Source organism: Semicossyphus pulcher, unplaced genomic scaffold (genome assembly GCF_022749685.1).
Source record: "Semicossyphus pulcher isolate SPU_LCO1_2020_fin unplaced genomic scaffold, fSemPul1.0.p SCAF_18, whole genome shotgun sequence".
Taxonomy (NCBI): domain Eukaryota; kingdom Metazoa; phylum Chordata; class Actinopteri; order Labriformes; family Labridae; genus Semicossyphus; species Semicossyphus pulcher.
In genome coordinates, this window is record NW_027211691.1 from 18,762,096 (window position 1) to 18,777,222 (window position 15,127).

The 15,127-nt window shown below is 44.3% G+C and overlaps 1 protein-coding gene across 1 annotated transcript; it reads left to right on the forward strand.

Annotated features, from left to right (window-relative positions):
* Positions 1 to 331: 331 nt before the first annotated feature.
* Positions 332 to 14,629, forward strand: LOC138596301 (uncharacterized). The gene is made up of 11 exons (XM_069667931.1): positions 332 to 371; positions 1,164 to 1,454; positions 1,608 to 2,243; positions 4,202 to 4,390; positions 4,661 to 4,963; positions 6,780 to 6,856; positions 6,988 to 7,094; positions 7,191 to 7,334; positions 8,881 to 9,012; positions 11,408 to 11,677; positions 12,225 to 14,629. Exons 2-11 carry the CDS (start codon positions 1,306 to 1,308, stop codon positions 12,432 to 12,434), a joined length of 2,217 nt encoding a protein of 738 aa, XP_069524032.1. The 5' UTR covers positions 332 to 371; positions 1,164 to 1,305; the 3' UTR covers positions 12,435 to 14,629.
* The last annotated feature ends 498 nt before the right edge of the window (positions 14,630 to 15,127 follow it).

A 15,127-nucleotide genomic window follows, 5' to 3' on the forward strand; every position in this document is an offset into this window, starting at 1 on the left:
AAACTTCAGAAAGCCTGTTATTACTTGAACAACCATAGACAGTATATATAAACATATAGAAATCAATTTATATACAGTCTTTGTAACCAACAGTCCAAAACCCAAAGGTAATTAATTTACTGTCTCTATAAACGACAAGAAATTACTTTTCATTGATGGACTAACCGATCAATTGGCTTGGAACATTTATATTTTGTTACATGCCGAAATATTGCAGGGTTAACGGGAAGTATCGAGTTTCCGAGGAGCACCTGAACGCAGCAGAACTCTCGGCGCACATGAGTATGACGTCATGCGCTCGGACCGAGCCGTGACCTGCTGCTCTGGCTATGCTAGGGGCTCGTTCCAACAGATGTTCCGCAGAAAATACAGTAAATACTCGTTTTTTATTAAATGTATCGTTTTTAACGATTATGGTTTTATAATTATACAAGGTAAGCAATGTTACAGCAGTTATTTTCATGAGCGAGGAGCAGTCTTTAGTAGCGCATGTTTATATTTTAAGTTTACCTCAGCTAGCTGGAGAGCTAACTTACGCCTGTTTTCCAGCTAACCAAAAGTGAAACAGGAATCGGAGCTATATGTTTGTGCGCTCGCGGAGTTTATCTCTGTTTAAACTTACCAAGGTAGGCAAGTTTCGTCATTATTTATACGGCAGTAAATATGCAGTGCAAAATGTGCTGTCATTATCGTTACTTCCCTGTAAAGCATTCAAAGACATGTCGCCATGATTTATGTTAATTTTACTCTAAATATATACCGTTATTATCAAAACGTAGCAGGTGTTACAACAGATTCTGTGACCGTGATATAAATTTAGGCTTTTAAGCCAATTTTTGTTGAATGACTGGTTAATACAGGTGCTCCATGAAATTGTGCATTGTAAGTAGTTAGAGTCAAAATATGTCACAGCTGCTACACAGATACAAACTTTAATAGCTGTGGAATAGCAATATATTTTGTGTACGTTTGTCAATCAAAATACAGATGTACAAAATGTATGCTGGCAACATGGCTAAAATTCACAATCAGGATACAGAATGTGTGGGGTCGCAGAATTTATTGTAACACCTGTTGTATCACACATGGAGCGTTTTAATCCTCTATTCAGTGCTGTCACAAGTTGCAACTTTAAATATAAACATGGCTGCTTCCTGCCTCAGCTTGACCCTCGTCATCATGGACTCCTGAAATCTTCTGGCTTCAGCGACTCATCAGGTCGCTTCCATCAGTGGCTTGTTGTGGACCAGAGGTCAGCGTTCAGCCTACGACCTGTCTGACCTCCCGAGCAGAGGGAGCGAGCAGATGGGGAACAGTTGCTGTCGAGCTGAGAGTCCCTGTGGCAGCGCGGAGGAAAGAAGTGTTTTGCTGAAAGATGACTCCAAGACCGCAGTGACCTCAGGCGAAACCACTGTGGCGGGCACTTGTGGTCCAGAAGGCGATGATGACATAAGGTGTGATAACCGCTACATACATACAATACATAACTTATACCCAGAGTTTGGAGACCCTAGTTCACCTTTTGCCATTTGTAGCATAGTGTCATAGCTAACCTGGGTGAGGGCTTGATGTGACATTGCTCATCCTCTCTGTGTTATGTCTCCCAGGAAGACACCTGACAAGGACAATGTGAAGATGGAAGTGAAGGCTGAGGCAGTGCAGGTGAAGCAGAGTCCCAAGGTTGGAGAGAAAGAGCCCAATAACACTCAGGAGAACGGACCCTTACAGAAGGAAGTCACACAAACCGCAGCGCCCTCTCCCAGAAAAGGATCTGAAAACAAAGAGAACTCCACCAGAGCACAAGATGAAGACGTGAAGGACCGTCCTGCAGAGGGCGGACAAGCTGAACTTCAGCCATGCACTTTAAACTCCCTGCGGAAAGAACGCGCCACATCTGACTGGGAGGTTACCCCAGCTATGAAAGCAGCACCAGAAGAAGAAAATAAAGCCTCAGCGCCGGACAAAACCCCTGCTGGCAGCTCACCAACAGCTGAGCCAGTCTGCCCCCAAAACCATCCTGAGACACACACAACAAAGCACATCATACTGGACACAACTCCCGATAAAGATGAAGAAACAGGCTCCAAGGTCGCTGATGTAAGCGCTGTAGCCGAGCCGTCAGGGGAATTCTCTCAAAACAATGAAGTGTTACTTGTGCCAAACACCCAGCTCACTGCTGCAGCCTGTCAGGCGTCGTCCGTCTCTGCCATCAGTCAGGAGGTCGACAAAGAGTCTCCGAGCCGGTGAGTCAAACAGTCAAGTTTCTGTTTCTGTTGCTGTTTTATATGTTGATTCAAGATCACATCCTCTTACAGATGGGCAGAGAAATGCAAAGACTGTACTGCAAGGCCATGCTATGAAAACACTTAAGCTTAACTCTAAAGGTGACTGCACACTGCCCAGACGATGCCCAACTCACCGCAACGTTCTAAAGTTGGCAGTTGCTGGTTGCAGTTGCTCCACACTGCCCGGACATCAGCTGACAGGACGGACTTTTGTTTTTGTTAAACTAAAGTGAGTGTGTAACGGACAGATACTTCCGTTAAGCGCTCCGAGAAGATGCACATTGGTCCGACTTTCCACGACTCCACCAAACCCGACTGGATGTGTCAAACTCGAACAACTCCATCTGACAAACGCAGGTGCACACTGACCTGACAGTTGGTGTTGGTTGGAGTCGGTCGACGTTTGTCTGGGCCGTGTGCAGCCACCTTTAAAGACACAGAAATATAGTAAGAATCTAAAAATACAAATGTCCAAAAATGCAACAACGAATCATGAGGTTTGACAGGAATACTTGCTCTCAGAGCTAAGCAGTTCATTAATATGTATTTTTATCATCCATGTTTTACATGACTTTTTTTTTGAGCTGGTCCCAAACAGGGAATATTACAGATGGTAGATATGGCAGCCAGCAAGTCTATCTTTTTTCGCTATAATAAAAATATTAGGATTTTTGCTGATATCATTATTATTACTATTATTCTTATTAATTATGCAAATTGCTTGATTAAATAGTAATTAACATTATTATACATTGTTTTAGCCTGTCTGCTCAGCTGTGATGCTCTGCTGCATGAGCTGCAGACAGTGCTGAGATTGTTGTAAACTATGGAGTCAGCCAAGTGTCATTTTCTGCATCATATTTTCAGTCTAAAAAGTTGTTATATCTGCAAATATATTTCACGATAGATAGTTTAGTTTTATGAGTTTATTTGACCGGGGCCGCGCACAACAAAACTGTTAGGCCAGAGTTACACATATCGCTAATTTACATCTGTGGTCCCTGAGCAGCAAGATCTAAAAGATACAAACATTACAAAACAAACAATTAAATTCACAAACAGTGTATCAAAACACATACATTGCAAATATACCTTCCCTTCTCTCCATGTGGGAGGACGGTCCATACAAAGGTTAATATAAGTGATCACATGACTGGTTTGCCTTGAGCCACGTTTGTTTTAATAATTCTTCAGCTGGTAGATGTTTCTGTGATGGGGCCATGTAGGCTGATTATAGCCTCAAACCCATACGTCAGTAAGAGATAGCATGGAGCAGGTCAGGGCTGAACCATTTTCATTTTCATTGATAAACATATGATTGTGGTGAGTTTTCTGCTGGGATCCGAACCAAACAAAGATACTTCCGTCTGTGTGTGAAGGCCAGAACATCTCTGGAGCAAAATATTTAAATCAAAATGTATTTTGACAAACATAATAAATATCGCGCCTCCTGCGGTTTGAAAAGTGCAGCAGGTCATTGATTAAAAGTTGATTAATTGTTCAGCCTTAGAGCAGGGCTGTGCAAAAATGACAAAATATGTCATGTGACGATAGAAAAGCATCTACACATTCAAAAAAATTGCTGTGTCATTTGTTTATTATAACATTTTTTGTCCTTTGGACGAGGCTTTGCATTCCTCCTCACAGACTGAAGCAGGAAATCTGACATGACAGCAACATAAACAAACTCTGAGGAGGGTCGAGACACGGAGCGTAATTCAGTGCAGGAGTAAGAAAACGTTTGGAGATTGTACCCGAGAGGGGGCTTTGTCGAGAGTTGTTGCTGCTCTACGAGGACACTTTCAGTTTAATCTTTCATATCAGTGCTTGTGTTCAAAGGCAAAATCAAATGGTATTAGTATTTGTGTCCCTGCAGTATATAAATTAATATCTGTGTCCTTTGACCCCGCGTCCAGTGCTGCCACAGAGGATCCACAAAGTTCCCCAGTGAGTAAGCAGGCCGCTCCTGAAGTCCCAAGAAGCCACGATGCCTCCGAGTCTTCTCCTGGACCGGAGCCCACAGGAGTCGACCGCAGTGAGGAGCGCGACTCCGCCAGCTCTGTCAGGGAGCCAGAGGCCACAGCTCCGGCCGACTCCAGCGAGAGGTCAGCGGGTTCAGTGTTTGTGACTTCAAAACAGGAAGCTTGTTTACATAAACTTTGTACTTGTTTTTTCAGAGCCTTCCTGTGGCCACTAGGGGGCATAAAGACCCCACAGCAAAACCAGTCAATATTTGTACTTCTTTAGATTTATTTCATGTAATCAACTCAATTTAAGCACGTTTAGTATCCTTCTTTATAATACGAGTCAATTACTTGAACAGGAAACTTTTGTTCTTATATAAATCATTAAAAAAACATGTGTTTTCTCTCCAGCTTAAAGTCCAATCAGGATACAAAACCAGATCTCAGCTCTCCAACTCTGAGCTCGAAGGAGATCACCTCCTCAGAGAACAACAAAGAAGATATCGACAAGGACGTGATTCTGACAAAAGACGGAGATGTTCCTGAAGTGAAGGAGGAAGAGGAGATGAAGGAAGAGGCAGAGGCTGAGGCTCCGGCTGAGATTCAGGAGGTGACTCTGAAAGAGGAGCCGCTGACGGGGTGCAAATCCACTGATGTAAAGCTCGATGAGACAGCAGAGAAGGAAGAGTGTACTGAAGACGGGCTGGGGAACAGGTTTGTAATGATTTCACCACTTTACAAAGTACACATTATTAGTTAATAGAGGACTTTGAAGTGCTGTTGCCTCACAGCTTAAAGGTTCGTAGTTCCAGTCCATAGGGGGCCTTTCTGTGTGGAGTGTGCATGTTCTCCCCGTGCATGCATTGGTTCCCTTTAGGTACTCCGGCTTCCTCCCACAGTCCAACACATGTTCGTTAGGATCATCGGTGACTCTAAAATTGCCCGTGAGTGTGAGCATGACAGGTTGTCTGTCTCTGTGCGTCAGCCCTGTGATTGACTGGCGATCAGTCCAGGGTGTACCCCGCCTCTCGCTCAATGACAGCTGGGCTAGGCTCCAGCCACCCTGAACTGGATAAGCGGTATAGATGATGCATAGATGGAGGACTTTGAATCGAAACACAACACATGTCCAGTAAGCAAGTGTTAAAAACACAGTGGCGGTGTATGATTCAGGGTGCTAAAGTGACTCCTCCTTACGTCTTAGCTCCTACCAGTAAGGATGTAAGAAGGATGTGAGAGAGACGAGGAAGGATGGAGCAAGTCTCAGGGCGCATTCACACCTAATGTCCGCTTGTCTGATCCGGATCAAAGACCACATTTTTACAATTGTTGCATTTTGCCTCCAGTTTGGTTTGTGTTCACACGGCATCTTTTATCAGCCGACCAAAAGTTTTGATGCGAGAGGAAACTGCTCTCTGAATTCCTACGTTGGAAAACTCCCTGAAGTAAACTAAGAGAGAAAAAGGAGAGAGAGAAGCGAGGATTTTTTTTTTACTTTTAACCAACATTGTTCCACGGTTCGATCAGTTCCACCCTCCTTTAGTTTTTCACTGAACAGTTTGAAAGCCTCCGTGTTCGTGTGTGTTTGTACAAGCGTTTGTGAAATTGTTTGGTCAGCCCAGATTTCTAATAGAGCCCTCACCTCGTCGCTCCCACACGCCGTCCTCTACTCATCTTTCTGCTTGGCTGTCTCTGCAAGTGTCAACATCCGTTAACAACCCACATTGCACCGTGTTTTGGTTTGCTTCCTGTATGAGGTCCAACTTTAAGTCTTTTTATGTTCTCACCTGAATGAACCTGGTCGTGGTTTGTTTGGAAACGGACCGGTCGTTTGGTCCGCATCAGAGTTCGAATGCGCGTTCTCAAAGTCCAAACTTTCGGAGTAAAGTCCAAAAGTCCAGACTAAAGCTGTCAGGTGTGAAAAAGGAAGGCGTCACGCTCTCATCACTTCATGTGGGAGGAGAGAGGATGCTTAAGTTAGCGTCACGTAAAGCACGATCAGCTTTGCTTAAAAAGAACCAGGTTTCTAGTTTCTAGTATAACAAGAGGAAAATACACGTCCTGTAGAAATGTTGGTATTTATTGTATTTGGTGATAAAGATCATGTTTGTGTTACTTTAAAATGTTTTGTATTGTCATCAAATTCCTTTTAAAGACCAAAACCAACAACGTCTCAGCCTGTCTCTATGAAGATCTCTGTGGGCCAAACATTCCTACTGAAACATGTAGGAGGTACTACGGTTTTAGCAAACCTCAAACGGTACATAGTGTTTTTTTCTGGGACTATTTTTAGCTGGGGATTAACACCGATTCACTGCCCCAAGTGAGTATTTAAAGCAGCAGGAAGGTGTGAGTGAGATTAACTCAAAATAAACTCGTTCATGGAAATGAATGAGCAACCGTCTGGCTCTGCGGTGCGTTGAAAAAGAGAACTTTGGATACTCAGATGAAACTCGTCAGGAGGATCTAATTATTGTTGGTTATAGGATTTGTTCACAATGATTAAAATCTTTTGTTCTTTTCCTTTTAGTGAAGAAGACCTGTACAGAGGAGCCGAGGAGCTGCCAGCATCGCAAACAAATCAACCAGCTGCGTTAGAAACGACGCGTCAGTACAGTGAATCTATTTCATTGAATTACATCAGAGAGCTCAAACAATTCTACTTTTGTTCTTTAATGTCAAATAAAGACAATAGACCTTCTGTTTTATCCTCACGTCCTCTCTCTCTCCTCTCTCAGTGTTGAAGGTGGAGGACAGACGCAGTCTGGCACCAGCCGTGGACATCCTGTCTTACAGTGAGAGAGAGTGGAAAGGAAACACTGCCAAAAGTACTCTCATTAGAAAGGTTGGTGCCTGTAGGTCTTCAGATTAAAGCCAGTTGTTGTTGTTGTTGTTTTTATGGATGTTAAAGGCTAAAGAGACTTCCTGTGTGCTGCTGCAGGGTTATAAGGAGATGTCCCAGAGGTTTGGCAGCTTGAGGAGAGTGAGGGGGGACAACTACTGTGCGCTCAGAGCCACGCTGTTCCAGGTGCTCTCCCACAGCACGCAGCTGCCTGTGTGGCTGCAGGAGGACGACATTACCATGGTAAACGCTCGCTTAATGAGGCGGTATCAGTTCACAGCTGTCGGCTGAGCCCCTGAGTTACATTCAACAAGCCTTCCACTCTTGAACATTTTACAGTTCACAGTAATGAAGGTGACGATAGACAAAAGCAACTGTTTCTGTCAGAGCTGTAGCAAGCTAACTGGCTAACTGAGCTAACGTTAGCTTGCTAAAGCAGATTCTACAATATAAACAGACAAACGTGATGGCTGAATACAATTATGTCATACTGTGCTAACAGACTAGAGCTAGCTTTCATGTCCCAGGCTAAACAGCATCATTCTTTTCTTGCATTGTTGCGTAGTTCAGTCAGACAGTTTCTGTGTGGGCTGCATGTTGGTGCAGCAGTTAGCGCTGTCGCCTCACAGCTAGAAAGTTTCTTGTAAGAATCCCGGTTTAGATGTCGTTGGCCTTTCTGTGGAGTTTGCATGTTCTCCCCGTGCATGCATGGGTTCACTCGTGGTACTCCGGCTTCCTCCCACAGTCCAAAGACATTCTCGTCAGGTTCATTGGTGACTCTAAATTGCCCGTTGGTGTGAATGTGAGCGTGTTTGTCTCTGTGTGTCAGCCCTGTGATTGACTGGTGATCAGTCCAGGGTGTACCCCGCCTCTCACCTATGACAGCTTGGATAGGCTCCAGCCCCCCTGCGACCATGAACAGGGTAAAGATTATAGATAATGGATGGATTGACGTTTCTGTGTGTTTCAATTTAATTACATTTTTTTAAAAAGGGGGTATTATGCTGTTTCACATTTTAAGACATACATGTATTTAATGTTACAATGTTGGATGTTCAGACTAAACGTGGGTGAAAATGCCCCAGGCTTCTCAGCTCAGCCTGCAGGCTGCTGTGAACGCCAGGTTTCACGAAGTTTTGCTGTATGCTGCACTTTGTGATGTCACAAAGTGCAGCCTCGGCAGGCTTCAGAGAGCTGACCAAGCAGAAGACAGAGCTGACTGAGTCGTTTAAGGCAGAAGCTGTATGAGGGCCTGCACAGAGTACCAGTGTGAGAAAAATGATGAGTTTTTTTTAACTGTAACTTATGCTAAGCTACTCCATACTCATCTATATGAAGCTTGAAATTAGTATAATACCCCCCCTTTAAGTTAAGCTCTTGAAAAATCTCTGGTGCCAGTGGCTTAAGTGTCTGGAGTGCAACTACCCTAAATCAAATAATGACAGAGGCACTAACGTGTCACTAACTATCAAGGGAAAATGCTATCAATTGATGCAGTAGCTGGTATGTAGCCTGTTACCACACAGAGCTAGCTACATTTGTTTATTACTAAATTTAGCTAGTTAGTTAGCTTGGCTAATGTTGACAGTTTGCATTACAAAAATGATGTCATGATTGAAGAGTGACTGTTTTAGGGAGGGCTCTAGCTTTAACTGTTTATTACAAACAACAACTGGAGCACAGGAGAGAGAACGTGTGAAAGCCAAAAAGAAGACAAACATTTCTAATGTTTTGATAATGTTGGTGCTTCAGCTCCTTTTAAACGCCTCCTCTGTCTTTGTGTTTACAGCTGCCAAAACAACTGGAGGCTCAGGAAGGTCTGATAAGTCAGTGGACGTTTCCTGGAGAGTGCCTGCAGGCTGACGGGACAGGAGACGCCATCGCACAGCTAAAAGGCTACATGGAGCTTCTGCGAAATAAGGTACCGGCTGCAAATCTGCTCTGAAAGACATGCAGTGAGAAAGTATTTGAAAAGCACAGAGCGGGTAAGCCGCAGCACTATTTTTATGCCAGCTGTGGACACTGAGGGTATTGATACTCATCCACGGAGCTCTTACATGTGATTGCTTCCATATGTGTGAGGGAGGTAGTCTGCTCTTTCTCCCGTGTCATTAGCACACAGCCTCGTTATGCTCTGAGGGATTTTCTGGGAGAGATGGACCCTCGGCCTCAGAGAGAGTGGTTCAACTGCAGCAGCTCTTTACTGGAAACAGTGCGAAGCTCCGAGCTGAAGTTACAGTCAGTCACCGACACCAGTAGCTGCGGAGGAACTCTGCTGTTTACTGAAGCTGCAGGTTCTAAAACAGTTCTGTGGCTTTAAGAGAAGTCGCTGTGTGGACATTACGGACTGCAAACAGTGACACAGTGAATAAATAGACTGGTTTGTGTTATTCTGGTCTGTGGTCATTCCATGAATATAACTTTCTAGGTGCACGTGTGTGTATTTGTATGCAGGGAAGAAGAATGAATGGCAAACGTTTCTGTTGTTGCTCCCACGAATGCTCCCTTTCTGACCAAATAGGCCTAAATTTAGGAGTTAAAGTCACAACGCCTCCTTTTTTACACTCCTGTTGCTTTTCCTCTGCAGCTAACTGACTGAAAAGATACGTCTAATAAGGTCATGATAGATACAATATTTCTTAATTCTAGATGGCACAACTTGTAGGAACAACACTTGGTTTTTAAATGCATCCTGGGCAGTCTGATGAGAGCAGCCGCACGTGACCTCCTGGTTGCCAGAACGACCACGCCCCCTTTTGGGTTAAAGTACTGGCAGTAGATTAGAAATCACTTGCAGTATCATGCCTTTAAGCTTCTGCGTCGTGTCTCAAACAGTGAAAAAAAATGATTTAAGATTCTCTTTACTTCCACGAAGAGCAAAGGAGGTGAAAAGAAGAGCTGAAAAGTCATAATATATCTGCTTGCCTGACTGGCTGTTGGATTTGGGCTCTTAATAGCGTTGAAACTGTACGGCATTCATATATTAAGTTATTAAATCGACCCCAGGATTTCTGTTTACCACCATTCATATTAGAGGGCTGTTTTCACCCAAAAGGGGGCGGGGCTGCAACAGGTAAACAACCACCAAGACGCTTTGTGATCCAGTCAAACCACTTGTCGAGGTGATCTGTGTTGCTTAAACGCCTTCTTAAGTCTCCCTGACCTAAAAGGAAAATGTGGCATCAGTGTCAGACGTTGTTGTTTTGATGTTTCGTTTGTCTGTGGCTCTATCGCAAGTTGAAATGACTTTGTCCTGCAAATCCCAACTGCCGGGATAGCCCGTGCGTGTGTTTGAGCTTATGACACAATGTTGTTTTCTTTGGCCCCTGCAAAACAAATCTGTCCTTGTTCCTCGCTGTGCTTTGGGGCCTTTTGACCTTGTAGCGAAAATGATGAAGGTAGTAACGACATCTGAACACAGATGATCAGCTGGTGGGACGCCGGTTTGGCTCGGCTGGTCGAGCGGGCGCCCCGTGTGCAGAGGCTACGCAGCGGGTTCGACTCCCGGCCTGCCGATCATTCGGTGCATGTCGTCCTCCGCTCTCTCCTCCCCTCGCTTCCTGTCTCTCCTCAGCTGTCCTTTCAAAATACAGGCAAACGCCAAAAAAAAATCATCTCAGAAATGATCTGCTGTACTCACTGAGGACGTGCAAAAGATCAAGTGTGAACTTTGTCCCAGTTTTACCCCGTTGTTCTTTGATGTTGCTGCAGCCTAATAAATAATATGCTGAGACGGCTCCCACGGATGTACTCAACATTCCTGGGAACGGGATATCACAGAAAGGCCTGTAGTGAATTTCTTTTAATGTGACACAAACTTGTTTTGATATTTGCGTTCAGGTCAAAGGTCAAGGTCACTGTGACCTCATGTTTGTGCCATTTTGATCCTTCTAAGAGAACAAAGTGATCTGCAGTGTTGCGTGTGGCTTTGATGCAGGGATGTGAGCTGCAGCTTGATTGGTTGACGGAGGCGAACAGCACGATTGCACCTCCAACCTTCTGAGTGAGAGACGACCGACTCTACCGCTGAGCCACAGCCGGGTTCAACTCTCGAATCTGTCATTTATACTGCAATCAGTCGATTTCCATTTATTGAGAGGTTTAAAATGTCAAATATAATACACTTTTTTTGTCAGAGTCTAAAGCAACATCTTCAAATTGTTTGCTTGTCACAAGAACTTGACAGTAGTAGCAAATAGAAAGCGACAGCATGTCCACATCTGTAAAGCTTTAATCAACAAACATTTGTGTTTGATCGATTTGGCTTTAATGATTCAGTCTCTTAAGTTATTGATTGATCTCCTGGCTGGTTCCAGTGGCGGGCGGCGGTGGACTGCTCCTCTGCAGCGGAGCGTCAGCAGCTCTGCGAGCGGGTGTTCCAGGGAGGAGAAGAGGAGATGGGGCTGCTGGAGGCGCTCAAGCTGCTGATGCTGAGCCGAGCGGTGGAGCTGCACGGCTGCATGCAGGGCGGAGGAGACGTCCCGCTCTTCTGCTGGCTGCTGTTCGCTCGGGACACCTCCGACTGCCCGCGCTCCTTCCTCTCCAACCACCTCAGCCACGTGGGCCTCAGCGCCGGGCTGGAGCAGGTAGGAACACACAACTAACCGCAGACTCACTTATGGAGGAATTTTTAAGGCATGTAGTGAATGTTTTACTGGCTACATACAGTAGTTTCCTGGCATTAACATAAACATTTTATAGTGAACGGCACTGCCAAGAAGACTTTGATTTTCTTCCCCTTATGAATCCGGCGGTAAATTTCTGCAGAATAAACAGTTGTCACACTTTGTAACGAACAAAAACAACCCCTCACGTCAGATACCAGGCGAGTGGGTGTGTAACGCTCTCAAACCTGAACTATAAAACGTGCCTCTGCTTGTGCCGTGCCTTGTTTTCGAGCTGTAATTTCTCTTTAACCGCCTCAGGCGTTTGGAGGTTTGAAGACGAACAGGCTGCAGAGAGATTTAATTGTTATTTTCACTCTGTTAATAAAAGCTTTTACGGTGCAGATCCCCATAAAGAAACCCCACCCATTAATATTATGTGCCTGAGCCGCTGATTAAACACACGCTGTTTAAAAAGTATGGTTTCATAACTGTACAATTACCTCCCCGCTTCTCTCCCTCCGTGCAGGTAGAGATGTTCCTGCTGGGCTACGCCTTGCACTGCACCATTCAAGTTTACAGACTGTACAAGGCCGACACGGAGGAGTTCGTCACCTTTTACCCAGACGACCACAAAGACGAGTGGCCGTGCGTGTGCCTCGTCACCGAGGACGATCGTCACTACAATGTGCCCGTTGTGGAAGTGTCAGAGCTTCACGGGGAGCTCGACTCGAGCTGATGCTACTGCAGAGAAGTCTCCTGCCATACACACAAAACACTCCTCAGGTCCTTCAAGAAGATAGATTTACAACAATTAAAGGAGTAGTTCAACATTTTGGGGAATATGTTTCGAGTTAAATGAGGAGATTGACATCACTCGTAGTGTAAGTTTAGCTACAGGTAGCAGCTGGTTAGCTTAGCTTAGCTCAGCACAAATACTGGAAATGGGGGGAAAGAGTTTGCCTGGCTTTGAGGTCATAAAATCAAGCTCCCAGCACCTTTAAGTCTCTTTAAGATGCTCCAGCCTCCCGCAACCCTGAACAGGATAAGCAGTATAGATTATGGATGGAAAGGTTACAATCAGCACTCAGACCCGGGTCAAATGACTCTGCAGTAGACCCCGGGTAATTATCACCTCGGCTCCGATCAGCAATGATGGGAACACAAAACCTCCGTCGGTAACTTCTGCAGCTCCTCGTCATCTCAGCTACAAATCCCGCCCGTCTCCGTCCAAGCAGCGCTCGAACGTCGTTCCAAATTTGTCGGCGCCGAGTTTGATAAACAGACTGAATGAGTAATAGATACAATAAAGACCTAACCACCGTAACATCTTCACTGTTTACTAACCCTGTTTCGGGTGCGTTTGAGACGTCAGACGGTGACACAGCAGAAAAGAGGCCGACAGGAGTATGCTTCACTGGCAATGGGAAAAGAGACAATCTGCATTTATTAGCGGGTCTGCCCGGGGTCTGAAAAACCTGCGTCAAAGCGCTAATATTGGTGGGAAAGGGTAATAACTGGTAGAAAGCCCTAAATGCAAATTTCTAACACTACCAGTCTTTGCCTGTTTCCTGAGTTGACAGCAAAGAAAAGTAAGAGAGAGAGTGACAAAGCCAGAGGCTGAACAAGAGTAAATCCTGGTCTGGCCTTTAAAGTGATTGTAAGAGAGTGAGTTGCATTTGAAAAGGTAAGGCTGCACAAATAAAACCAGTTCTTGCATAATGTACTTAAATGCAAGCTAGTGACCTTTAGGAGGCATTTACTGCCTTAGAAAAGAGTCAGGCTAGCTCTCCTGCTATAATTCTGTGCTGTGCGAAGCTAACCAGCAGCTAGCTGTCGCTTCATGTTACGAACAGACGAGAGTGGTGTCAATTTATTTTGGTCTAACTCACAGATTTCCCAACATGTCGATCTGTTCCTTTTTAAGAATATGCTGATTTGAGACCCTGTACAAGATGTGGTTTACACACTTCTGTACACACTGTACTGTATACAGAGTTTTCTATTGGGGTATGTGTACATAAACGTGCATCTGATTTTGTGAGATCATCTCAGTTAAGCCCAGATTAGTGTTCAGGGCGTCAGTGTGACAGCCTTTTATGTTTGACTCTTTTCTCTAAAAAAATTGCTGCCAACGGCGCCAAAATGATGACATGTCCGGTGTTTCCACTGGACTTTGGGCACTTTGATTTGAGTATTAATTTATTGTTTTTCTTCTGTGTAAAAAAAAAAAAAGCGTTTTAAATTAATAAGTGTGACAGTCGTCATAGGAACGGCTGAGTTGGTCAGTGGAGGGTTTGATTATTTATCAGGTCTAACAACAGCTCACACCAGATGACGATATGAGGACTCGCGGGGTTATTCGCAGCCTCTGTGTCAGAGGTGTGATTTGTCACGGTCTGTGCGTGCGTGCGTGTGTGTGTGTGTGTCAAACTCGATGTGTAACATGTTGCCTTTAACCAAGCTGTTCTGAGGGGGAAAACGTGCCAATGTCGCTGCAGAAACTGGCAGCCGTCCCAACCACCAGCCACTGGAGTCAGTAGGAAACGCTCGCTTGGTCCTCCATGTTGCCTTAGAAAAAATGCACAATAAGAATGAATGTTGGTCAATGGTGATAAAAGGCTGTTTGCTTTCCCTGATTCCAGAGCAGGTGAAGCTGATACGCTAACAGTAAAAAAAAATTTGCAGGAAGGATCTTGCACTGTCAGATTTCGGGATGGCATTTAGATCAAATGGAAGTACAATTTTGTAAAAGTCTTTTCTTTCCCTGTTATGACTGATTGATTTCATCAGTATGTTTGACGTTTCCTAATTTAATGAAACATGAACTGATGTAAGTTTCAACAGTTGCTCTACAGTAATGACGTCTTTACGTCTGTTTGGACTCCAAACAGACGTAACACATGGTTGAATACAATGGATTTTCCTACGCTCTACATGTGCTGGTGTCTTTTTTTGAGCAGCTACTTTATCCAAACATCTAGGGTGTAACAATTACACCTGTTTGCGTAAGTAATACAACAGAAGGAAAGTCATTATGTAGGAAAACAATGTTGACATTACTTCATGCACAGCTTATTTAACATCTGAAAGCGGAAATGTGGTTTAATAACATGCTTCAAGGTAATTTTCTGTTTGCAGATTTATCAAATTGTTTCCTGTGAAAGGTTGTTCAGAGTTCAGAGACCAATAGCTGTATCAAAGATGCCTCTGATACTGCCTGAAAAGAGGTGCTTGATATTGGCATGTTCGCCAAACATGCACCAAAACAATACTATTATTTATTAACCCCCAAAGAACACAAACATTATTGCTGCAATCGGACTGATTTCAGGTCAGTTTTCATGTAGAGACAGAACATTTTTCTATGCTACCAAAATTGTTTTCCCTTCACACATTTAAAGGCAGTATTTTTTTTAATTTAAAGTACAT

Coding starts and splice junctions, on each gene's coding strand:
- LOC138596301 (XM_069667931.1), top strand. CDS start 1,306: ATGGGGAACAGTTGCTGTCGAGCTGAGAGTCCCTGTGGCAGCGCGGAG. Junction 2,244..4,201: donor GACAAAGAGTCTCCGAGCCG/GTGAGTCAAACA, acceptor CCCCGCGTCCAG/TGCTGCCACAGAGGATCCAC. Junction 7,335..8,880: donor AGGAGGACGACATTACCATG/GTAAACGCTCGC, acceptor TTGTGTTTACAG/CTGCCAAAACAACTGGAGGC.